Genomic DNA, 27,943 nt, shown 5'->3' with positions numbered 1-27,943 from the left:
GAACATATATATTGGTCAAATAGTCCTAAAAATTACATAGCATAGTGCTGGGTCTAGGATCAAGACTCATGTAACACTACTAATTGAAACACTGAGACTCTATTGAATTGATCAGATCCAAATAAATTGTCAACTGCATTAGTCCTTTCTACAAAACTCTATCAGATACTTCCTGCCATTTTTTTCGAACAGAAAAGATAGAAGAGAAAACTAATATATTACAACATGGACTAAGATCTATTTCAGTCTGTAGCATTTGGAGAAGCTGGGAACCTCAGGAAATGTAGTTCTCATAGCCCTCCTCGTCATACTACAAATATAGGATATATAATAGCAGCAACAGGTGGGAGTTCAAGATTGAAACACACCTGATTCTAATTTTCCCTTCAAATGAAGTGATAATGAGAGAGGTTCACATACTTTTGCCACATACAAATAAGTGGCTATGGATCATTTTCTTCAATAAATAAGTGAACAAGTGCAGTGTTTATGGCTCGTTTGTTTAAATGGATCCTCTTTATCTAATTTTAGGATTTGCATGGATAATAGATCACATTTTAAGTCATATTTTTGTGTAACTATTGAAAATTCAAAAAGATCCACAAATGTTTAAAGCATCACTGTATGTGCAGCCTTTAAAATATTAGCTTTCTGTTAAGATAATAAGCCAGGCTGTCCTGAGCCTTCCAAACAAGTTACTTTACAAAATCTTCTAAATGAATGTTGGCTAGGAATTGGCATCAAATCAAAGTATTATTGAGCTATATGTACTGTTACAATTCCAATTAAAGAGGTTCCCTTCTTCTACTTCTATTGACACTTTATTGTACGCACCCTGAAGAGTGCTTCTGAGCTTCCCAGTTTCCATAGCAACTGGAAAGCCTATCATTTGGAAGAAGACTTCAGAAATCAATGTCTTCCTCTTGGAGGGAATTGAGGGAGGGGTGGAGAGAGGTGATGACAAGGGAAAAAGGGGGACTGCTGCTTATTTGAGGTGGCACATGTTCAAATGCCAGTATCCTATTACTTTTTATAACATAAGACCATTTAGAGGTATCCATGTTAGGTTTTACTGTTTTTACAACATAAAATAAAGAAGATTAGAGTGGTTTGGGGAGAGAGGAAGGAAGCTAGATTTCCAGAACATGGCAAAAATAATAATAACTCCACCTCTGGGCAGTCTGGCCATATCTAAACTTTAACAAAATACATTTGCAATAGAGGCTTGTATTCCCAAGTTCAGGATAGAATAACAAGATCCCATTATGATATTCACAGAATTTCAGGGCTATCATATCTGGGCTACAAAAGTCTGTCTGACCATTTGAGTGGTCCATTTGACCATAACATGGGCTGGAGAGTCAAGTGCCAAGTAAAATGACACAGTCCAGAGCCCCTCAACGTGGGAGATGAGCAGTTAAAAGTTTAATAGGTATATCAACTCTGGGTAGCAAATAATATAATTTGAAAACAAGAACCCAAAAGCAAAAGGAAGGAATGGTAGAACAGAAGGAGAGAGGAAGGGAGAAAGGGGTCTCACACACTCGCACAATCTTCTTGCATTCTTCTTGACTCATACTACTCCTTTATGCACTCCATCTACATAGCACCACTTACATACTCCTATGACCCCCCCTACACACACACACATTCTTGATCCACACCACTGCTACCTCACATGCCCTACCCCACCTATGCAAACCTTTCATGCACCTCTAGGCACCCTTGGCAACTTATGCCAACAGCACATGACCTCCCTGACCTGCATGGCATCTCTGGCACACACTTTTTCCAAACCACATGGCACCTCTTGTGCAACCCTAGATACCGCCTGACACCACCACTCCCTTGTGCACTTCATTAGTCCCTCCCCAATCCCACTTACTGCCTGCTGGCCTTGGACTGGCAATTTCCTGCTGGTTTCTCCACTGACTACTTTCCACAAGTAAAGTAAATGGGGAAACCAGAGGAAATCAAGGGAGTGACGAAGGAAGGAAGGAAGGAAGGAAGGAAGGAAGGAAGGAAGGAAGGAAGGAAGGAAGGAAGGAAGGAAGGAAGGAAGGAATATTTCAGATGTTTTTTTGCCAGTTTACCATAAAAAAAAAAAAACTCAATGGGAAAATCACCTGGAAGTGAGAAGTTGCTCCCTCTCCAACTGCTTTTTTGTCCACCTTTCTTTGTGTATCTTTGTTTAAGTAAAGAAATATCTCTGAAATGAGGACCCAGTAGGGGATGAGTTGTTTAGTAATATTTAAATCTGAGTGCAGCATTATTATGTCATCATACATACGACATGAATATGTGTTAACAATCTCACAGAAATATACGGGGGGGGGTGTATGTGTATGTGTGTGTGTTTATGGATTATTATCAAGGCTGGCTTTGGTTTTTTGTTTTGTTTTGTTCTGTTTTGTTTTGTTTTAATGGCAGAATATTTAAAGAGGGTTAAAAAAAAGCATTCATAGTCTTGAACTTATAGACTTAAATCCCAAAAGTAAAGGGAACTCCACTATGCATTAAATTATTTCCATTGTCAGTAACTATATTAATAGAATTTCTTTGTTGCTCTCCATATTGGGCATTATAATACCCTCTCTGTGATGAATATCAAACAAAGATGATAATACGCAATTAAAAGGTGTTATCAAAAATAGATCATAAGATAAAAACTGCATCCTGATTGCAGTTGTTTGTTGGAACTTTTATTAAAATACACTATATATTTTTTTTCATTTTCCACTGTCATCCACTTCATTTTTCCCATAAGATATCAGCTTAAATGGGGAAACAGAAAATTAAATATAATTTCCAATTGGGTAATATGAATTTCTTTCTTTGAGAATGTAGTTCTTCTACAAGTCAGCAGCAAAACCCAATCTCCTGTTGTTTTTCCTTCCTACACAGGCTCCATAAGAAAATATTACTTTTTTATTATTCATAATTATTTTTATGATTTATTAGAATTATTATTATTTATATTTATAAATACATTATAATTTATTATATTTTTTAAAAAGTATGCTTTGCCCGATTTGCTGAAGGAAATCAGCTTAAGCCAGTATGGAACTTTACATGAAACTTAAACTGGCATTTTAATATTCTTGAATGCTTTGTTGGTACTTTCTGATATAAATTGTGTTTGTAGTACCTGTTCTTCATTCAATTAAACTCTTTCACATGGATCCAACTATCTCAATAACTTCTTAATATTAAGAGCAAGATATTTCCATTATGGAATTTGAGATAATGTATGGATGAAATAGTTAAAATGGAATTTACACACATTCAGTATGTTTAGATGTGTGTATGGTAGAATATGCTAAATCTACTATTCCCAGTTTATATTAATGTCTAGGATAAAACAAATTGTAAGATAGTGCATTAACAGAATAATTATGGAAAGCCTAGCTATATTGTTAGTGCATGTTTCTCTCTTTCATTAATTTCTGTGAAAACATAAAATATTGGGAAACTTGTAGTGAATTTATCTTTAAAAATGGCAACTTGATATATACGGATTCTATTAGAGACAGGTTTAATTCTGCCAGTATCTGGCTTAATGACATGGGATTGAAAAGTTGGAATTCACTCTTCATGTGATTCTGTTGTTAAATAAAAACAAGGACAACCTTAAGAATAAGAATCCAGCCTGAGAAATGATTATATGGAGGTAATTAGATCTCTATAGACATGGAAGAGTCAGCAGTATTCCATGATGCCACTGCAGCAAAACATGAAAATATATTCTCAGTTGGACTTGAAATGAAGGCTCATTGCAAGGCTGCTGAAGCTGCTTCCTTTAGCTAAATAAATGTATGAGGATTAGCCTTGTATTGGAGAAGATTATATTACATCGTTCATTGATGACAACTGGTCATGCTCTCTAGGAGCACTTCCCAAAGACTTTTCCTGTTTGATCTTCCAACTCATCTAAATCAAGTTCAAAATTATCCTCAAAATTGTGTGTTATTATTTAGGCTATTTTCAGATCCGTTAAAACAACAGGACACACAAATATGTTTATACACCTCAAGTCTATAAAGCTGACTGAATGCCATGAGATAACCTTCACTTGCCCTTTCTTGGCAGTAGCTGAGCAGACAACTAAGGAAATCAGCATTTGCTTTCTAAATATCTCCTTCTGACCTCTCAAGTCTTTCTTTAAATATGTATGCCTTACCTTCTTTGCTTTGGCACTGATCATGGCAAACTACTATTGCCCTCAAAATTCCTAAAACTGACAGTTCTGCCCTTAGGCCCATTCTCCAACAATACGAGCATGCTGTTATGACATAGTCCAAGAAGTGAGAGATGGGATGAACCAAGCATTTGTTCCAAGGAGAACATAGTCAGCTGATTCAAGAACAAGACAAATATAATGCTCCTTTTGAGGTTACCTTTCATGCTTTGAAATGGCATTTCCTTGTCTTTCAAGCAAATGAAATCCCATATTACTGTGGATTCAAATCAATTTGAAAAGAAAACCAATGTGAAAAGAAAAGTAGTAGAGCTAAAGGTCTCCATTTTGGATCTTGCTGATCAGTTGAAGCAAACTGATTGTTCCTTGCTGTAAAACCCAATTCAGCAAGGCTGAGGATCCAGGCAGTCCAAGAAATCAATTAACTAAAGGTGGTTCAACTCCTTTAAGGAGTGGCTACCTGCTTGGAACTGTAATTGAAGTTGAACACAGTGGAGGATCTGGCAGTCTCTGACCATTTGAAGGCTGATCAACTGCCTTAAGTCCTGTGTGAGAGAGGAATTTTGTTTCAGATGGTTGAGATAAGTTTCTCTTTGAGCTAAAGAAAAGACTTGTAAGTGAAGAGGGGAGAAAAGCTTTCCACATTTTTTGACTTGAGAAGCTACTGGTAGAAAAAAGAGACTGAATAATATTTTTCTCCTCAAAGTAGATGCCTACTTTGAGCCAAAAGTATAGTTATTTTTTGTAGTTCTTTCTTTGGAAACTGGTGGATAAACAACTTTGTGTATGAGCTGGACTCAAGAATAAAAATTGGCAATGCAAGCCCACCTCTTTTGTATATGCATGGGCATCACATACATATTCAGAAGTGAGGCTTGTATCACAGTGTTCTATGATCTTGTCAAATTTGGCCCACCCTCTCTGGAAAAGTGGATGGGAGAATTCGGCCAGGTGACTGAGTTGCACTAATGATTTTTCCACTTGAGCAAAAGAGTTGCTTAAAGCTTCAAGGTCATGGATTTTTTATCAGAACACTCTGGTCCCGGTGACCTACCCAGATTACATCTTTTATCAGATTCTTATTAACAAAGAAAGGTCAATGAATAATTAAAAAGCATAACCTACTGTTCTGACTAATGAAAGGAATGGCCCAGAAAAAGTTCATGACTCTGGTAATGTTTCCTTATGAGGACATCCCTTTGCTACATTTCACCAAGATGTAGCAATCAGCATTGCCAATGGAAAGAGTTCCAATATTAATTTGGAAAGGTCGTTCTTGTATTGTTTTAATAGAGTTTTTATTCCCTGTGGCTACTAGAATTATTGTACACAAGGAGCCAAGAAAGTCAAACCTTTTTTTTTTCTAAGTTGGGTCTTTTACCAACTGGTCATGTCTCCCTGGTTGCTTCTAGAGCAGCTAGTAGCACTGCTTTAAGTGTCTGCAGTCAGTCAATTTTGTTGGCTTTATAGCTTGTATTCTAGTGTATATGTTCTCTATATTGCCAAAAGGGGGTAAGAGAAATTCTTGACTATCCATAGCCATAAAAGGAAGCAGAGGATAATAATGATGTTAGGATTATACAAATATTGAGCCAACCTGGATGTACAGTTTGGTTGGCAGAACAAATCAGTATGTTCTGCAACTTCAGTCAAATGTTCGTCCAAAAAAGATTGATCAAAGAAACAGTGGGTAAGATTTATTTATTTATTTATTTATTTATTTATTTATTTATTTATTTATTTATTTATTTATTTATTTATAATATTTGCCACCCACCTCATTTTGAAGCAACTTTATGAAGCTGATCAGCAGCTTTGAATAGATCAAGTAAGGAAATATATTCAAATGCAAGGCAAAACACCTGCAGTAGTCTTGGGAAACAATTGAAATGTCAAATCCCTTATTAACTGACAATGCATATTAGTTTTCTTTTTCTGCATAACTTCAGAGAGGTTTAAATATCTTTTAAATTCAACAAACGACCATGATATTTGAGTGAACTTCAGGAGAACTATGCATGAAGAACACTTAACTTTTAATTATTATTTGTTTAGAATATTCATAAAATGATTTAAAGTTAAACAAATTTGTAGAAAATATCCAGCAAATACCAACAAATGTTTGATAATAATATTAACAGTAGTATGTACTTTTAGTCATATATATAAGCAAATAAACAAAAGAAAATGGGAATTGTTGTGCAGCTGTAAACTGAGACAATTTTAAATTTGCAAACCAGTTTTTTGCTCTTGAACAAGTCATTGAACTATGTATATTTCTGAGAAAGTTTACTATGGGTAATTTGATATAAACAATGCATATGATAAAGTGAACAAGATTAAATTATGGACTGTTTTGCATGAAAATTGAGTTCTAAGTTGTTTGCTGGATGCCATGATATATGGTAAAAATAAGGTATGAATAACATTATTAGTGTAGGTTCAAGGAGCAGGGAATAAGACAATGATTTGCACTAACTTTTTATTGGTTGTTCAATGTATTTATGGGGAAAATATAAGGTGTACTTGTGGTGATAACAGAGATATGTTGGTTGGGATGTGAATGCATGTTGCATGTTGATGATGCTATGCTATTGACTGAGAATCAAAATGATTTGCAATTCATGTGGGATAGTTTCTATGCTATATTGAGAAGTATAGCTCTGAAACTTGATATATCAAAGTAGATGGTAATTGTGTTTCATGTCCTGCATCATTAGTTCTCACATCTCAAGTCACGACATTCCATATGTCATATGGCTATTGCTGTAGATCGGGGTGGGCAACTGTGGCCCTTTTACAACCTGTGGACTTCAACTCCCAGAATTCCTGAGACAGCCAAGCTGGCTCAGGAATTCTGGGAGTTGAAGTCCACAGATTGTAAAAAGACCACAGTTGCCCCCCCTGCTGTAGATATTATCCTCTGCTACCTTTTATGGCTATGGATGGTCGAGAATTTCCCTTACCCCCCTTTTGGCAATAAAGAGAAGATATACACTAGAATACAAGCCTATTTGCTCTTGTGCTGCATGCAGAATTTTTTACTAATATAAAGATAGTAGTGGCTAGTAAGGGCACATTTTAAGCAATAAGACACATGAGTACCAAATTGCCCCTCCCCTATATTCCCATTTTTCTGGGTAGGTTGGATCTGCAATCCAAAGGCTACCTTGCAAGACAATGTCTATATATATCTAGCAAGAGATATATAAAGTATAATGAGAATAATGAGAATGAGAATCATGCAAACAATTGGGTATAGGATGAAAATACATAGACTATAATGACCAATCACAATCTTAGATTTAAGTTATGATATTTAACAAACATACACCTTTCTGTACTATCACCATGTATATACAGCACAATGTAAATAAAAGAGCAACATACACCATATCTGTTTAAATTGGATGTAGAAGTTCTGATTCAGAGACCAAATGTAATCTGCATTTTTTTCTGGAAATCCGTGCATATTCAAATGGTGTGGAAGTATGAACAGATTTCCAGAAAAATTGCAGACTACAGGAACCCTTTCAGCAGTTCCAAAAAGGGTCCATTTGCACTATTCAGTGTCCCTGAGGACATAGGCAGACCTCCTGGTGGCCTCAACAACTCTCTAAAAGAATGCAAATGATCAGCTGTCTGTGAGGAATATAAATCCTTCCATTCTCCATTATCTAGTCAGAGCTGAAGAAGCTTCTTGCATGAGAAGTGAAATGTCTTCTAAGAAAAACAAGAACGTCCAATTGCCTCTTGAAAAAGCACCTTTGGGAAACTCATTGAAATGCATGTTTGAATTCAAGTGACTCCAATCCTACAGCTATCTAACATTTCTAATTTTATACCAGATTAGAATATTTGCCTGTTTACTCCATGATTTCCTATACTGATAAAAGGTTCCCAGTCCCATCACCTATGATCTGATAATGGAAACAATGTTTTTTTTTAACCACTAAGCTATAATAATTATTGTCCAAGAGCATGAGAAAAGCTCTTAGATCACAATTAAGGGCCCTAGTAATTTATTATCCTGTTTCCCACAGTGGCCAATCAGAAGACATTTCACTTGATTAATGGCTAACCCTGCTGATTTTAGAATGAAAATGACATCCTTTAACTGTTGCACATCTTATGAAGTAGTAGTTAAATAAAATATAATTGAGGTATCAGAATAACAGAGTTGGAAAGAACTTGGAGGTCTTCTAGGCCAAGCCCTGTAAAACCCAATTGCCCTGCTCAAGCAGGAAACTCAATACCATTTCAGACAAGTGGTTGTCCAAACTCTTCTTAAAAGCTTCCAGTGTTGGAGCATTCACAACTTCTGGAGGCAGGTTGTTCCACTGATTAATTGTTCTATCAGGATTTTTTTTCTTAGTTCTAGGTTGCTTCTTTCCTTGATTAGTTTCCATCCATTGCTTCTTGTCCTGCTTTGGAGATTTGGAGATTAGGCTGACCTCCCTGCTCTTTATGGCAACCCCTTAGCAGAGGTGGGTTTCAGCAGGTTCTGACCACTTCTGGAGAACCAGTAGCAGAAATTTTGAGTAGTTCGGAGAACCGGTAGTAAAAATTCTGACTGGCCCCACCCCCATCTATTCTCTGCCTCCCAAGTCCAGGCTGATTGGGAGGAAATGGGGATTTTGCAGTAACCTTCCCTGGATTGGGGAGGAAATGGAGATTTTACAGTATCCTTCCCCTGCACACCCACCAAGCCACGCTCACCAAGCCACGCCCACCAAGCCATTCCATGCCCACCAAGCCACACCCACAGAACCAGTAGTAAAAAAATTTGAAACCCACCACTGCCCCTTGGGTATTAGAACACTATTTATGGAGTGGTAATCTTAATCGTAATCTTGATTATATCCCTCTATTAATGCAGCCTAGGATTTTGTTGGCTTTTTGACAGCTGCTGTACACTGATGGCTCATATTTAAGTGATTGTCCACTAGGACTCCAAGATCCTGCTTACAATTACTACTATTGAACCAGGTACCCTCTATACTATACCTGGGCATTTGCTTCTTCTTGTCTAAATGTAGAACCTTACTTTTTTCACTACTAAATTTTATTTTGTTAGATAGGGCCAGAGGTGGGATCAGCCAGTTTGCACTACTTTGAGAGAACCGGTTGTTAACTTTCTGAGTTGTTTGGTGAACTGGTTGTTGGAAGAAATCATTAGGGCAGGGAACTGGTTGTTAAATTACTTGAATCCCACCACTGGATAGGACCCAATGTGCACATCTGTCAAGATCTCTCTGTATCTTAAGCCTATCTTGTGGAGTGTTGGCTATTCCTGCCAGCTTGGTGTTGTCTGTAAATTTGATGAGTTCCTCATCTATTATCTCATCTAAATCACTGATAAAGATATTGAAGAGAACTGGGCCTAAGGCAGAACCTTGGGGTAGCCCACTGCATACTTCTCTCAATGTAGTATCAGTTCTATTGCGGATTACACATTACGTGTAATCAGACAGTTTACAAACCCATCTGGTAGTGATTCTGTCTAACTCATATTTTTCTATTTTATCAAGTAATAGGTTGTGGTCTACTTCTTTCAAATGCCTTACTGAAGTCCAGGTAAATTATATTGAGAGTATTCCTCTGGTCCACTAATTTTAAAAAACTTATGTTGCCATAGTTCCCTTTACTTGGAAGCATTTTTCTAATCTAGTCCCTGAAACACAGCTGGAGTTCCATTACACCAAAAAACATTTTTGTAAACTGAAACAATCTTCGGAGTGTTTGCAAAGGCTGTTTTTCTTTTGGAGAGATTCAAACACTGTTTTCTTTCCTTGAGAGAGATTTGCTAGTACTTGCCCTTAAGCTAACGCAGATAAATGAAGAGGTGAGATATTTCTTGTAACTTGATGGCAAAAAGTAAAATAGAAAATAAAGCTCAGATAAAGGCTGCGTTCAGTTGTTTAACTGAATAATTCACAATGGTCAATTTTTCACAATACCATAATGCATAAATTATGGTTTACAAATGGTTCAGTTTGAATAACATATACAAAGCCAAAATAAATTTTAAAAATGCAATATGACCTAGCATACAGTAGTGGGTTTCAATTTCGGTCGCTACCGGTTCGCTTGCGGGTGTGCACATGCTCACGCTTGGGCGTGATGCTTCTGCGCATGTGCAGAAGCTTCTGTGCATGTGCAGAGACGTCCAGGTAGGTCGGCAGAGCCTCTTGCCGCCGCCGCTACCGGTTCACCCGATCTGGGGCAAACTGGTAGCCACCTACCACTGCTACCATAGCATTTAATGAAGTAGACCACATCCTAGAAATTAAGAAATTTATTCAGTTAATAGAATAGTAATTATTATTTTAAACTTTAGTAAGTTTAAAATGTAATCTTTTCTTTCAAATATAATAGGAGGAGTGGATGCTAGAAAAGCAAAAGAGAAAGTGCAGCAGTTGCTAAAATATATCTGATTTTGTAATTTATGGGGGAGATTATAATACTATTTGTGAATGCAAACTGGTTTTGTTACTGCAGTCTTTGTAGTAGGTATTTCCTTAATGTTGCAAGTCCAAGCCTCTGGGGCTATATGTCTAAACAACTGATGAGTAATTACTATGGAGCTCTGAGGCAGAGAGCAAAGAAAAGGGGAAGCTATTAGAAGCACTTTATTTGAGATATGAGCTAGAGCAGTTTGCTATTATTGTTATTATTATTATTTTTTTGCTGTAGGGAATGACTGAAGTAGACCACATTTCTCTTAGAAAATAAAATAAACAATACCATACCCCTTCCATGGGGTGTGCATTTTTATCACCTCTGTAATAGTCTTTAAATCCTTGAAATCAAAGCTACCAATACTGACTGCTCTTTTTATGGACAAAGCAAAAGTTTACACACAGAGAGGTACACAAAGATACATATATTTACATATATACATGCATGCCTAACAGAGATTATGGGACAGAAAAAGAGAAGCTAAGAGAAAGACCAATGCAATTAATGAAAGAATCCCAATGACCCTTAAGGATCCCAATGCTTACCTAGGCCATGAGTAATTGATTTTCTAGCTAACAATTCTAGACAATTAACCTTGAATTGGTTGGCATTAGATCCAAAGAAACTCAATTTTATCTGGGCTTAAACTAAGTAGTTCTGGTTAACCAACTACCCATGCCATTCAAATTATTTTAAAAATAAAGGCTCCCTTAAATTGAGTTTAACGTCTAGTGATTTCATGGTCAAGTTACTAGGCAGCAATTTGAAAGTGATTTGCATCACTTTTTTTCTGAGATGCTTATGTGAAGAACTTTCAGAACCTATGGGAGGATTAGTTGAAACATTTTCTATCAATCTCAACTCTACAAGAAATCACAAATCATGCGATTGAAAGAGATGTACACATATACACCGTCCATTACGTTAACTGCAGTGACTTCTTTACCTTCACTCTTGTGTTATGAGAAATTGCGTCTGTATCTTGTCATTATCAGAGATTATTCTCAGAAATCCTTTCATACTAATGACAAACATGTTGGGGTTTGAAATTCAAGGAAAACAGCTTCATTGTTCCGGCCACCAATCTATAAAAATGTTTCCCAAGAGTATCACATATCTTATCTATATTATCAGCTTATAAGAATCAGCACTTTTTAAAAAAAAAAAATCCTAGGACTTTCAAAAAATATATCTCTGTGCATTTTTTCACATGCTTTTATTTCTTAAAGATTTATCTATTGTGTTGAATTTATTGTATGTAAGATGTTTGAAAACGATTCTTTTATTGGGCTGTTTCCCATCTGAATTTCTGAAGCTTCCAGATATCATTATCTTTTATATATGTTCCTACAATGCATGGATACCTGGGGGGTGGGGGTGGCAAATTATAAAACATATCACAATTCCAACTCTGCAATTTTTGTACTTGTATTCTGACACCACCTGCAAGTATGTTAGTGGCAGAGCTTCCATTGTGATTTCAAACCCTATTTTGTCACTAAAAAATTTAAATACATGGTACATTGAGCTAATTTTTTATACAGTAGAATTTCCAAATATGCTACATTTACTAATAATAAGCTCTTTTAAACTAATAAATATATGCCCTAACCATATCCTAAGTGCATTAGAAAGAATATATCAATTATTGCTTCTATGTTCATTCTCAATAAAGCTATACCATACTGTTGGAAAATCTTTAACTTAAAAAGACTTCCTTTCTTTTTAATCAGCCTCTTATTTAAAAATATTTACAATAATTATAAAACTAAATGATTAGTATGTTATTTTTATTTTATTTCCTGTATTCCATATACAAGTTAAGGTAAAAATAAAGGTTCCCCTCGCACATATGTGCTAGTCGTTCCCAACTCTAGGGGGCAGTGCTCCTCTCCGTTTCAAAGCCGAAGAGCCAGGGCTGTCCGAAGATGTCTCCGTGGTCTTGTGGCCGGCATAACTAAACACCAAAGATGCATGGAACGCTGTTACCTTCCCACCAAAGGTGGTCCCTATTTTTCTACTTGCATTTTTTACATGCTTTCGAACTGCTAGGTTGGCAGAAGCTGGGGCAAGTAACGGGAGTTCACCCTGTTACGTGGCACTAGGGATTCGAACTGCTGAACTGCCGACCTTTCAATCGACAAGCTCAGTTTCTTAGCCACTGAGCCACCGCATCCCCTATATACAAGTTACAAGTGGTCCAATGGGCACTAATGAAAAAAATGCCAATATTGATGCAGCAATTTTTCATTATCTTCTTCAATTGCTAACCTAGGTATAATATTTTAATTAGTTTCTCTATTGTACGTACAACAAGATAACTTTAAAGGAATAATCTAATCACAGTAAGCAAAACATGAATTACCTAAAAAAGAAAGACGGTGTTGGAAAGAAATTGAAAATGTCTCTACCCTGACTCCCTTTAGTATAAGAGGAACTGAAACAAAAATATCCTCATCTTTTCAAGGTTCTATTATTGTATTGTATTGTATACTGTGAAATTTATATTTTTCCATCTTAGAGGCAGAATTAGTCTGTGGGGTTCCCTGAGAATCAGCCATTAAAGCCCTGACATATATTTGCAAATAAATCCAATTGAACATATCTACTGCCTGACTACCCACTTCTAATTTCTTTGGATTTTTTTTATTATTATTATTGTCAGGGATGGGAGAGAAAAAAGGTGTATAATTTTTTTTTTTTTTTTAAGAATGTGTTGGGGAAGATGGCCAAGGAATATCATATTCAGAGTTCATCTACGATCTTGTGCTAGTAACATAAGTGAGATAAAAAAAAATTAGAACAATTATTTTCATTTTATCTAATATGGAGTGAGGAATCAGTGTCTCCTGCAGGTACTCCAAAGGCTTGCTATCTCTGCATACCTATATCGAGTGGGTTGCTCCCTCAAAGAAATGTCTCTATTGTTGGGATACTGTTTTAATGGCCAGCAACTTTTTATTGAAAAAGTGTCTTATGCTACAATTAGGTCAACTGAGAACATTGCTGTGATTTTTAGTCCTCGTTGGAATCCTGCTTTAATACAGCCAGTTAGGATTAACACCTAGTTTACACAGCTATGGCTGGAAGCTGGCTTGTTCCACAGGCAGGTGTTCATCTACTATGGGACCTATCCTATGTATAAATATAATTATAAGGAATATAGGAATTTATAAGGAATATAGGGAATATAGAGAATGCCTCCTTATTCTCAGCCTTCAACATTCAACAATATAAATGAAGTAGTTTTCAAACTAGGCTATCTGATGATGATGTTGGAGAAGACTTTGATAATACTATGGACAGCTAAGAAACCATACCAATGGATCATTGAACAAAGGAGTCCAGAGCTCTTGCTTGGGGCACAAATAATCAGGCTCAAATTATCCTAATTTGTACACATTATGAAAATACCCAGACTCTCTGGAGAAGACTCTAATGCTAGGTAATGTAGAAAGAAAGAGAGGAAAAGGATGACCACCACAAAGGTGGATGGACTCAGTTACAGTGCCAATGTGTACATCATTGGGTGATCTGAAAGTACAGGTTATGGATAGATTGTTATGAGGAAACCTAACTAGGTGATCAGTAGGAGCTGAAAGTGTCTTGATGGCACATAATCAATCACAAAAAATAGAAATAAATACTAAACAAAGGCAACATGAAAAAGCAGCGATTGTCTCTGTCCAAAATGTGGATCTTGTCCTGATGGCTTTGTTCTCCTTAGCATTCAGCAGTCCATTTGCATTTAAAAGACAAAGGCCACTCTTTTGAAGGCAGCAAAGTCCACATTTTGAACAGAGAGGACCTTTGGTTTGAAAGAGGGGTCAAAGAGACCATTTAATGTCAATATTTAACTGCCCTTTCTCAACAGAGGGGGAGGGATACAAAATCATTTATCTCCAGTATACAATACAGTCTTTTTAGCAGTTCCAAGAAGGCTCCACACCTATTTTCACTATTCAAGACACAGATAAGCCTCCAAGTGGCCTCAGTGACTCTCTAAAAGAATGCAAATGGCCAACTGTCTGCAATGAGTATAAATCCTTCTATTCCCCACTATCCAGTCAGAGCTTCTTGGATGAGAAGTGAAACATTGTCAAAGAAAAACAAGAAATCCCAGTTGCTTCTTGAAAAAGCACCTTTGAGATAACCATGACATGGATGACTGAGAATCTTCATAGACATTCCCCTTGGGACATTGCTATAGGCACTGAATGCCAAAATAATTAGACCAGGGAAAAAGTGTCTTTTTTTTCCTTTGGGTCATCAATCTGCTGAATACCTAATCCTCATAGTATAGTACTACAACTAAGTGTATTTACCCATATTGTATGGCTGTAGTATTATTATTATCCTTCTTGTCTTCTCTACTTCCCCCTGTTATTTGTATCATTATTACAATTATTATTATTCTGTTGCTTTACATGTAGCTTCTGCACCAGAGACAATTGTTTGTGTATCTAATCACTCTTGGCCAAATAAAGTATTCTAATTCTAAATTGTAAATTCATTTGTAAATTTGAATTATTGCACCTTTATGAATTGTATTGTGCTTCATAAATCAATGTTTATGATTTTACATGTGAATGAAGCCACCTTCTAGTCATGTTACCCAATAATTCCAATTCAGCCATAATATCTGAACAGAATTGGAAGGGTAATTTAGGCCACCAAATTCAACTCCTACCCAGTGTAAAATACCAGATTAAACCTTTCCCAACTGATGGTTGTTAAACTTCTACTCAAATGCATCCAGTGAGGTGAAGGCCAGCACTTCTCTGAATAATTGATGCCATTGTCAAAACTCTCATTGTTATAAACTAGCTAGGAAGAACTGCTGACACATAATCACAGGTGTTTTGAGGAATAAAATGCAGTAACTTTCAAGTAGTTTTTTAGTATTTTTATTTACAAAACTTCAAATACAGTTTGATAAAAAATAGAGATTAACTGATAATTTGAATGGGTTATTACTCTGGAATATTAAACTCAAGGAAAATATTGAGAAAGAATAAAGCTTATCTACCTCTGAAACTGGTAATTGATTGCATAAATCTGCTTTAGATTATTCATCTGCAAAAGAATCCACTTCAGACAGAATATTTTTACTTTTGAAGTCTGGGGTTAACATTTCAAAGCAACGCAGGCTTTTATTTATTTATCTGTATATTCCTTGTTCCTTCCCTATGGGTATATGTTTTGTTCAACATTCCTTATATTTTGTTTTATCATGTTTTTTTAAGATTCTTCCACTTGTCTCACTGATTTAATCAAATGTGTATTAAACAAATTGCCGTAGTTTAAAGTTTTGTATGTAACCAATGTGCAGTGTACAGTGTATAATGCATAGGCTGGAGAACCACAGTTGAGATCTCAGGTCTGTTAGGGGATCTTGGACAAATTATTGTCATATTAAGGCATGATTTGTTTGTGGTTCTCAAATAAACCATAACAGGGTGAGTACTTATGCAAGAATGAGCCATAAGGCATAATTCATAACCTACAAGATCTATTTTGCTGTAACCTATCAAAATAACTGCTTTATGGCCCACATGAATTCAGTTTCAATCTACTTTGTCAAGGGGTTAAAACGTAGAGGGCAATGTAATTCAACAATTTGTAGAAATAACGGGTTGCAAAATAAACATTTTAAAAATAATAGCAGGGACTAATATATAGTATAAAATAATCATTTCTGGATTATTTTATAATGCCACCCCTACTTTTTCCTTAAAAGAAGACAGTATTAACATAGACTCAGTGTAGGAGCTAAGATGAGGAAAGAAGGATTCCAATTATGGTTAAATATACCATTCTTATCAGCTTTGTTTACTACCATTGTGTTACATTGGGTTTAGTTAATCACCTTTGGTGGCTGAACAAGAAAGTGGAGTGTTTCTTATTGATGATAGGCTTTTGTTTTTAATCAATGTCTAAATTTTGCTTCAATATGCTGTTCTCTGGTAATTTGCTTTCTCTTGGTCAACATGGACAGTTTAGTTACTGCATCTTATAGGAGCATTTGGACTGATCTGGTGAATGATGTGGAACCTAACCAGCCTAACTCTGATGATAGGTGACTTGAGGGAGTTTCAAATGCTGGGAAGGAGTTCTTCGCATCCAGTCTGCTTCAGCTCTCTGAATGTTGATCAGCAGGAATGTGTGTGGCATATACTAGGACAATCAAACATGAGGCAAACTGAAAAAGTCCTAATTTCATAGGTTTATGAACTAAGAATCCAAACCAGGTGGTTTTGCCCAAATGTTGGAGAGAAAATGGTCTTCACTGAATTAATAAAAAAATAAATATATTGAGAATATTTAATTTATTTAGGATTTAGAAAACTTCTCCTGACTATCATTTTTTCCCAGGTCTCAAGAATTTAAGTTATTGACCATTAGCCACACTGGTCCCCAGGATAATGGGGTCCAGGATAATGGGATCCATATCAATCTGGACAGATGTCAAATGTTAAAATTATTTTTTAAGTTTTCCCTAATGAAGTCAATACTTAATGGTATTGCAGGAATCCTCTATGGCAGGGCTGTCAAACTCCCATCCCATGGGCGGGATGTGTCACCTGCTGGCCATACCCACACCCGGTTTAGTGAAGGGGAAAAAAGTTCTGATATGTCACATGATGCCACCGTGATGATGTGAGTTTGACACCCCTGCTCTATGGAGTATTTGTCCCTTGCTCAAGTTACCTGTGAAAATAGATATTTATCTCTACTGTGTGGCTATAGCTCAAAGGCAAAGAAAGATTAGGTAGCAAACTTCCCACACTGTATAATACATACTAATGTTTCAGATGCTACTCTTAAGTATCAGTTAGTAAAAAAAATCCATTTTAGTTAGAGTTACACACATCAGAGACAAATCCAATATCAGATGATAACATCATGGTATGATAGAACGTAGAAACACAATCCTTTTCATGGGACTTGGTTCAAAGAATTTATTGGGAGTGGGAAGGAAGGAAACTGAGAAACTGGATGTGAACCAAGTACTCATCCTTTTATATAAGTAAGCTGCAGGTGTTACTTTGGTGTAGTGGATGTGGAGATCATCCTCCAGGAGATATGCCCAAATTCATTAACCATTTGATAACATCTGATTTCTAATCACTGCCAACTAGTCTTTAGTTTTTATATCTCTGCCATATTTTGATCTGTAGATACCACTATATCAGTCATTGTTATGTCTATAATACAGTATATGCATACCTAATTAATGGAAATGACTGAATGAGTAAACATATAATATCAGTCTGGTCTACCTGATAAGGCTAACAGATTTTCACCTGCCACTGAAAAAAAATCTAATTTTAAAGCAGCCTCCAGGTGTCAGAAGACTTTGACACACATGGAATTCTGTGTGTCTGCAGGGATGACAAGGGACAAATGACAAATTGGTGATGATGTCATCATGCAAATGCCTTGATTTAGATACTTATATGAGAAGTCATTATGCAGGCACATAGTCATGTTATTTCTATGATGTCAGCATATGCATATATTCATTTTGGTATTAGCAAAGTTTGTTACAGATATTAGAGTATGAAGGGACTCCGGGACCAGGCTCTGTTTCATAAAGTCCATATAAGTTTCTTGCAATTCCCTAACTAACTAGGAGGCCAAAGGCAACTGGGGGTGGATATTTTCCATTATAGAACTAGAGAAAACAATGGAAAATAAACTAATGAATGAGCAATGATTCTGATATACATTAACACATATGGAATAAGAAATGAATCTATATAATATATTTTGAGCCACCATCTTTTCCTAGTAACTGGCCCTGTTTATTGAACTCTTATAAGCTGCCAGATATTCAGTATTTTGATCATAATTTTTGTAGAACTAATTAAAAAAAAGAACAGTATGCAGACTGAATTGAGAATTTTGAAAGGAATCCTATTCAATCATTCCAGGGTATAAACTCAATCCACAGGGGGGGAAAAACTTTTGTTTGAAAAAACATGAATAAATACAAATGAGTAATGTCCTTAATTTGGACTCCTCAGTCAAGGAGGGAAATGGAATAATATTTTTTGTGTATGTGTGAGAGAGCTGGGCTCCCCTTACCCTTAGTACCCTTTGTACTAAGACACTTTAAACTGGATCATCTCCTCAAAAAGAAGAAACATATATCAGAAAATTCTCCCCTGCAGTTTTGTTCTGATTTGAGAATGTGTAACAGTTAAAATTTTGTTGTATCTTTTTATTTTTTTGAAAGAGAAAGGATTCTGCTTTTTATTTTTTTTCACTTCTGTTTTTCCTGTGTTCTCATTTTTAACTGGCTACTTAAAAAGAAAATCCATTTATATAGATCATCTGGAGAAAATAAGCAGGCAGGCCTTTAATGATACTTGAACAGATGTGTGAATTCCATCACAGTTTGTTATATGCTGACAGAGAAATAAAACCAGGGCTGAAGAAAAAAAGTAATTCTTTAAAACCAATGAGTTTATTTGTTATTATGTTTTTATTCAAATTTACAGTTAAACAAATAAAAACTAATTCAAATCAATGAATTTAAAGGTAGAATAAAGTAATTGGTTATTCCTCAGAAATTTTCCATTTCATTGATAAGACTGAACTGACGGAACATCTTTATGAAAGCTAACTAAAGTTATCCTAGTTACATTAACTTGGTTGTTTGCCTTGTTTAAAGATTGACAGAATAGTAGAAGCTCCCAAGTTTAGATCACCAGATTATGTTGATAATGATATTTCAGAATAACAGAGTTGGAAGGGACCTTGGAGCTCTTCTAGTCCAACAGTCCTGCTCAAACAGGAAACCTTATACCATTTCAGACGAATAGTTGTCCAATCTCTTCTCAAAAATTTCTAGTGTTGGAACAACCAGAACTACTGGAAGCAAGCTGTTCCACTGATTCTGTCTGTCAGAAAATTTCTCCTTAGTTCTAGGTTGGTTCTCTCCTTCATTATTTTCCATCCATTGCTTCTTGTCCTACCTTCAGGTGCTTTGGAGAATAGGTTGACCCCCCCTATTCTTTGTGGCAACCCATCAAATATTGGAACACTGCTAACATGTCATCTTTAGTCCTTCTTTTCATTAAACTAGACATACCCAATTCCTGCAACCATTCTTTTTATGTTTTATCCTCCAGGTTCCTAATCATCTTTGTTGCTCTTTTCTGTAGTCTTTCTAGAGTCTCAACATCTTTTTATATCATGGTGACCAAAACTGGATGTAATATTCCAAGTGTGATCTTACCAAGGCATTATAAAGTGGAACTAACACTTCACATGATCTTGATTCTATACCTCTCTTAATGCAGCACAGGACTGTGCTGGCTTTTTTGGAAGCTGCAATGTGCTGCTGGCTCATATTTAAGTGATTGTCCACTAGGATATTACTATTGAGTCAGGTCCCACCTACACTATATCTGTACATTTATATTTTTCTTGCCTAAATGTAGAACTTTAGTTTTCTCATCATTTCCTTGTGCATTTCTGCAACTTGTTAAAACCACAAAAGGAAAACAACTCCAACTCCTTTATATAAAAAGGACATTCATATGGATGAGATTTGGTGACAGTACAAAAGCATGAATGATTATCTTTATTTCTGAAATATGCTCTCCATTTAACTATGCAGTGACTCTGAGATTTTCATTATGTTGAAAAGGTAGATTTTATTTCTTTCAAGAAATTTAATTAACATTGATTAAAATATGTTCTCTTGGATTTGTTGGGAAATTAAAGTAGGTCTGATAAAGGAAATCATGGATCAGGTTGTACAAAGGTTTACAACAGTGGAAAGGTCATTGAACATCTGTGGTGGCACAAGTAAATAATTTTAGACCTTGGCCCTAGAGATGTATTTTGCATTCTCATGCTAATATGAAAATAATTACTATTTTAATTTAGAAAATAATTAAGTATTTTTTTTAAAAAAATAAGTGACTGAAGATCCAACAACGTCAGACCATAGGACCTGGTACAGTTCAGTTTTTAATTGATTTTGATTTGATTGAATTATTGATTGATGATTGATTGATTGATTATAGCTCATATGTTATATACTGATAGCAGAGAATATTTGTTGCTCACTGTTGAAATGAGGGGTCTTGGTTCTCTCTGAGTTTGGTTGTTTCCTTGCAGATGTTTCATTATGCAAACTACTAGGTAACATCATCAGTGCTGTAGGGTGTGGGGTTTGTTCTCATTTTATATTATAGGGGCTTGCCCTGTCAGCGTTGGTGGGGATGGGTCTTGGTGGTTCTTTGATTGCCCTGCTTACTGTCACTAAATTTAATAAGATTCAGAGCAGCTTACAATAGACAACAACAATAACAATATAAAACCATTATAAATAAAACTAAGCCAATCCTTCCTGACTTGTTATTTTCTGTTCTGCATTCATGTATTATATACTCCTGTCATTACCGTCCCAAATGTATTTTCCAGAATTGTTTGGTGGGAAGCTGTCAAGGGACTCCTGCAGATGCACAAACTCATCACCACAGTTTTGTAACTGAAGTCAGGGAAAGATCTCTTCCAGGCAACAAAAAGCAATAAAAGTTCATTGAAAGGAACATATATGATTCAAGCTGCTTTATGACTGAACTAGAAATAGCAAATATAATGTCATTTGCCAGCTGTCTCACAATTGCTCATTTAACAACTGTCTAAACTCATGATGTGACTTGAAATGGCTATATTAAATACAGCACTGGAAGATTACTAGAATATCTGCTGTTTCCTTTTAGTTCTATAGAACTTGGTCCCATGGTGATGCCAATATGTTTACAGATTTCTACCTTGATATGCAATAGGCTTTCTTGCTTGCTTTATTCAGTTTGTATGGCTGCCCATTTCAACAAGTGACACTACCCCATTTAATCTTTTCATATGAAACACACACACACACACAGAGAGAGAGAGAGAGAGAGAGAGAGAGAGAGACAGAGAGACAGAGAGAGAGAGAGACAGAGAGACAGAGAGAGACAGAGATATATGGAAACAAAGAGAGGCAAAGAGAGATGGAGACAGAGAGAGACAGAGACAGAGAGACAGAGAAAGAAAGAGAGAGAGAAAGACTTACACAAAGAAGGAACATATTGTGAAGCAAAACACCCACCTCATCATCTTTATTTTCAGGAATGGTTCTGATCTGTAAATCTCCATATCGAGCTTTCTTAGAAAATGAAAACAAGGAACAGCAGCAACCTGCTTGTTTTGAAAAAAAGGACCAGGGATCATCTCTTCCTGTAGAAGGGAATGTTAATGTTACAGTACATTTCACTAGTGGTAGGTAGCATATTATTAAAGATAGGCAGTACACTATATATATAACATGCTTTCAAAATTCCAGTTGTACCACTAGCCCCAAAAGAGACCACTGCAATAGTTCGGATGTTTTTCCTAGTGTTCTCTGACATCTAATAAATATTTCTATAGTTATCATTATGAAAGAGAGAATGGAATGAATGGTCACTATACTATAAATTAAAAAAAAAGATATTATTTCATCTCACAGGAGTTGTGCTTCTCATTTACTAGGCTTGCCATAAATAAAAATAGTTGGCCTGTTTGGTTCATAGAACAGCACCTATTGCCACTGCTACTGTATTTCATAGTACAGCTTCATTCACCTTGAGATAGACAGTAGAGATTTTAGAACTAAATTCAGTGATAAAATAGATACATCAACCACCTAGAGCTCTGACTGGCCAGGGCATGTATTTCTGCATACAAAAATATGCAGAAAATGCATCATGCACATGCTTTCTTCATGTACAGAAAAAAACATTGATTAAGAAACATAAAAGTTAGTCACTCCTTGGTTTAGGATACACTTTGCAAGAGCCAAGTTTAATATTAGTACAGAAAGGTAATAGATTAAGTGAAAGGAAGGATGACTTTGTTGTATTCCATGAGCTGACTATTAATGAACAAGATGGTAGGGGTTTTTTTTAATAATACACTGTGGCATTGCAACACATAAAACCTTATTTTAATACCTCAAGGGAATGGAAATCTACTATCAAAGAGATATTCTATGAGTACATAATCCACTGGGATTCTGATTCAGAAGCAACAGAAACCTAAATCACAAGAATTCAGAAAACAGAGTTGGAACAGACTTTAGAGGTGTTTTAGTCCAACTCCTGCTCATGCAGGGGACTCTATAGCATTTCAGACAACTGGCCGCCCAATCTCTTCTTCAAAAACATTCAAAGATGGAGCACCTATAGTTTCTGGAGGCAAATCAATTAATTATTGTATCTGTCAGGAAGTTTTTCCTTATTTCTAAGTTGGATCTCTCCTTGATTAGTTTCCATTCATTGTATCAGATCCTGCCTTCAGGTGCTTTGGAAAAGAGGTTGACCTGTTCTTCTTTGTGGCAGCCTCTTAAATATTAGAACACTGATATCATGTCAACACTTGTCCTTCTAGGAATGACATTCTGGATGACTAACAACATGTTAAAATAATTTTATAGAAGTATTAGCAAAGAATAAAATGCAGCAATAGTCTCCTATTCATAATATAGATAGGACCATGTTTTGAAGATATTCCTCAATTTTCTCTGATTTTTTATAAAACCAACTCCCAATATAGGAAGTTTTTAATAGCTACACATCATCATTTCTGCAATCTTCTATTAATTTTAAAATGGATTTCAGGAGCCTGTGGCAGACATCAGCTGCATTCCCCAATAATATGACATGCTACAGCAAAATAAATAATAATAAAAAAACATTATATGAGAGAGAGTCATTTCATTATATGAGAGAGAGTTTTGTGCTAACTTAAAATGAACATCTGAAATTTGTGGAAATTCATTATAAGTCCACTTAACATTGGTATAGGAAAATTCTTTATTGCTAAATGAGAGGATGTAATCTCATACAAATGATATTTTTATTTATAGCTAGCATGACCATAGATAAAATGTAATATGTGTTTATTGCCAATGAGGAAAAGAAAATTCAGTCCAAGCCATACAGGATCAAAATGTCCACATGTGTTCAATATGTCTAAATAAACTGTAAAATGTCTTTTCAAAGACATTATTCCAAATCAAAATCTAAATTATGACATTAATCAGAAAACTCTGTTCAAAACATCTGAAGTCCTATCTTCAGTCTTACATTTTTCCCATGTTGAGCTGTCAAATATCTATGGAAAATGCACAAGCATGGTATGAGTATATTATTATCTGTTGCTCATATTCTCTAATTTTTAGAGTCATCGTTATTTTTCAAGCTCAAATTATGTAACTATCAGAATTAATAATGATTAACATCCTCAACCCTCATGAATTCATCTCATCTTATGTCAAAGTTGTCATATTAGCCTGGTGATTTGCTGGCATTGTTTCTAAAGACAAACCTTACAAATACTTTCGATTGTGTTTTTATTGGGGGGGGGGAGGCAGATTTTATATATGTGTGTGAAGATTATAGGGATTCTTTGGCAGAATTTTTGGCTACTTCAGTTCATCTCATTTTATCTTCTTTTACTGAATAATGAGGGGGAAAAAAATCTCAACCAAGATTTGGCTTCAATGTTTTGGAGGCTTGGAATTAGTGCAGTCATAATTGTTGATTTTTTTCTTGCAATAATTTACTAGAAAGAGATATACATGAAGAAAATTAATGTGAAAAGAAATAGATATTGTCATATCTCAGAATTAATGATAGACTTTCAGTAAATGGACAATGAATAATAGAACAATCTTTTAGAAATGGGAGCTATTTTCTAATTTCTATCCTACAATGGACATATCAACTTTCTTCTATAAAAATATAAACTCCTTGGCTACACAAGTGAGGGAGGGAGGGAGAGAGTGGGAGAGAGAGGGAGGGAAGGAGGGAGGGGGGAGAGAGAGAGTGGGAGAGAGAGAGACAGACAGACAGACAGAGAGAGAGAGAGAGAGAGAGAGAGAGAGGGAGGGAGGGAGGGAGAAGGAGAGGGAGATTGTGTGTGTGTGTGCTCCTCTTGCCACCTCTCCCAAGGGAGTCAAATGGAATATATTTTGGCAGTAGTTCAGGTCAACTGCTTATTAGATACTCCTGTCTCACCCACTGCTGATCAGCTGCTAAGGCTTGATCCAAAACATGGCTGACTCCATAATGATTATTACTGTTGGACAAGAGACTGTCCGAGCTAGGCAGAAAAGTCATATGGGGAATTAGTCTAGAATCTCTATATAGGTACAAGAAGGCAAAGTCTGTCCCCACTTTCAATCCTGTTGAACCTTATCTCATCTGGCTCAGGTGCAAACCACCAGTCTGAGAAGATTCCTGTGTTATAGGCATGAAGAATAAAATAAGTATTTGAAATCATGTGCAAATCTGATTATTTGCACTTAACAATTACAATGCTGCTAGATGGCACTGTACCATCAACTGTAACAAGCTGCTGTCTACATCTCTGGGATCTAAGGTCTGAAGTAGAGTCACGGTGATGATCTATTTGATCATTTCATCCCCAGAGAGCCATGAGAATTTCCCCAACTTCTTTTTAGCTCCATATATATAAAGAACAGAGAACTCTTGTCTAGAGATATAATTTTATTTTCAGATGGTCTTTCAAATAAGTGATGTGCCAAGCCATGGACGGATGCTCTGTATGTTGTGCCATTCATTCTTTGTTATCCTTTCTTCCACCCATTACTACTTGTTTTTAATAACCATGTGAGATCTCACTTCACCCAAATGTCTATGTGTAAAATTTGTACTTGAATTGTTTATTACTTAATTCGAAGATGCAAAGTGTTTCAAAATGTCTTAACAACACATACATATGTATAGCAATAATGACAACATACAGTAATAACAGTAACACTGCAATTTCACCAAATGTGAAGTAAATTGGCTTGCAGGCTTTGCTGAAGTATCCACAATTTATTTTAAAGCTTATATACAAGTTGTCTTTAACCAAGGGTCGTCAACAAAAGAATTAAGTAATTGTTAATTTTTATTTCAATAGGGAATAACCTTACTGAATACAAGAACTCTTATGATTCGTGCATTAGGAAAAGAAAGTTTAATTTATGTGATTGTTGCATTTTTCAATCTTGTATGTGCAAGAATCAATTAATTACAAAGACTTTCTCTTTTCTTGTTTATTTAGGAAAAGAAGAATATATTGCAACATTCAAAGGATCAGAGTATTTCTGCTATGACCTCTCCCAGAATCCTATCCAAAGCAGCAGTGATGAAATTACTCTGTCCTTTAAAACTCTACAGAGGAATGGACTAATGCTTCACACTGGGAAATCAGCTGATTATGTCAACCTTGCCCTGAAAAATGGAGCTGTCTCCTTAGTTATTAATTTGGGCTCAGGGGCCTTTGAAGCACTGGTGGAACCTGTGAATGGGAAATTTAATGACAATGCCTGGCATGATGTGAAAGTAACCAGGAATCTGCGTCAGGTAACAGTACAATGGTTACAGCAATAACTGACTTTGCTTCTGCTACAGCTAAGTGTTTGGTGATCTTGCAGTTAGAATAACATGCAGCTGAGTGTTAACAGACCTCTGAACCCTAAGGTTCACCATGTTATGTAGAGATGTATAATTCTTTTTATACATGAGCACAGGCACACCTAGAAAGTAATTTTTAACCAGGATTGCTTTGAACAATTATACGAACACAGCCAGATGCTTCAAGTTGTTTATGTATGAGAGGCAGGTGGACTGGGAAGAGTAGATCATTTTTATCAAGAAGACTAGACACCTAGATAATCAATTATTTCCCAGGCTACTATTTCATACTTGTAATTTTCCAGAAGTTCCCACTTTCTATTGCTGAAACAAAGCTGAATGTTTCTTTGTTTTTCCTTTTATCTACTGGGTCCCTCAATTATATTTTAAGAAATCGAAAACTGATTATAAAGATGAATAAATACCTAAAAATACATTTATAACCGAGAATTTCCTCAAAGAAACATGTCCTGCCAATGAACTTATGCATAGCATTTATATCCTTAGGTTGCACTTCTGTATATAAGTTACTGCAAGAATTCCAATGAAATTGATGAGAGTTATCCATGCAAAAATGGTGGTAGGATCATATCCTAAATAGTTCATTCTATTCTATTTCATTCAAATAGTTGTGAACAATTTTGCTTTGATTGTCAAGTTAAAAAAGATTGTGATATTTTAGTGGTTATACTTGCTTTCATAAAAAAACCTTTGCTTTGCTATAAAACCAAACTTAGTGAGAGGGAACTACATTAATAGTGAGACGCTAATATCTTGTGAATCTATGGCTGAAATGGGATACAGACAGTAAAGCCTAAATGTAAACCTTTCAATTTTCCATTGTGGTAACAATATATCACACTTAACTCTGTGTGGGATTTGACTCTGAAAGACCAGTTACTACCACTTACCAGGAAGCTTCTGTTGGCTCTGGACAATTTGCTGATTTTTAACCCAATGTAGACATCTCTTTTATGTACAGGTCTACCAGTGAGGTTGTAGCCAGCTCTGAGCCTTCTTCTATACAATTCAAAAGCTGTGTAAAATGTTTCTAAGGATAACCCCTGTGCAGGATGCTAAACATCTTATTAGAAGAAACATGTGATAAGACATTTTTACAAGCTCTCCGATGAGCACAGAAAATACCGAGAAGGAGACAAGGAGGATTCCATCTGGGATATTGTTAGTGGTACTTCCAATGTTACCAAAAAGGTGTGAGACAGAGTGTAGAGTGTATAGAAGTAGTAAATAAATAACATAAATAAATATGTTTAAGATATGAATATGAAAGTTTTCACTCTACTCTCTCTCACGCACAAATCCTTTTTAAACATTAAACAGGAGTTGTAGTAGAAGCCATGCTTTCTTTCTCCCATTTCATTGAAATATGTAGCATATAGACAGTTCAGGCTTGTTGTGAGGATAAGAATGATAATTTTCATGTCTATATATAAAATAAATACAAGTTTAATCATAGAGACAGTAATTAAAAGAGCATCTAAAGACTACAGAACAACTAATTTTTAAAAAGTAGACATTGAATTAGACTGCACTTTCTAGATTTGCCTTTGCTCATCCAAAAGTGTTGAAACAATGAAGCTCTTTAAAAATTATATACAAAGAGAGTGAAAGGGATTAGGTACAGATTGTTCTGGCAGGTGCATGATCAGACAGTCAGATGCAGAAATCCATTCTACTCATTGTTGTGTGTCAGGATCAGGGGAGTCCGTGAAGTGGTCAAAAAAGTCAAAATGGTACCCACATCTGCACAATCAAAGCCCTGACCCTTTTAATGAAAGGGTGGGGTTTT

At 35.8% G+C, this 27,943-nt stretch overlaps 1 protein-coding gene across 27 annotated transcripts in view; it reads left to right on the top strand.

Moving 5' to 3' along the window:
- NRXN1 (neurexin 1) overlaps nucleotides 1–27,943 on the top strand; it is a 927,325-nt gene that overhangs the window by 281,623 nt on the left and 617,759 nt on the right. For all 27 annotated transcript variants that reach the window (XM_034427409.3, XM_034427408.3, XM_060692589.2 and 24 more), the window contains one exon: nucleotides 25,781–26,082. In XM_034427409.3, the coding sequence (XP_034283300.1) occupies nucleotides 25,781–26,082 (302 nt within the window). The remainder of the gene's footprint in view (nucleotides 1–25,780; nucleotides 26,083–27,943) is intronic.

Source organism: Pantherophis guttatus, chromosome 1 (genome assembly GCF_059756535.1).
Source record: "Pantherophis guttatus breed Tessera chromosome 1, ASM5975653v1, whole genome shotgun sequence".
Classification (NCBI taxonomy): domain Eukaryota; kingdom Metazoa; phylum Chordata; class Lepidosauria; order Squamata; family Colubridae; genus Pantherophis; species Pantherophis guttatus.
The sequence above is the reverse complement of the archived record's forward strand: the minus strand, read 5'-3'. Positions and strand labels throughout refer to the sequence as shown.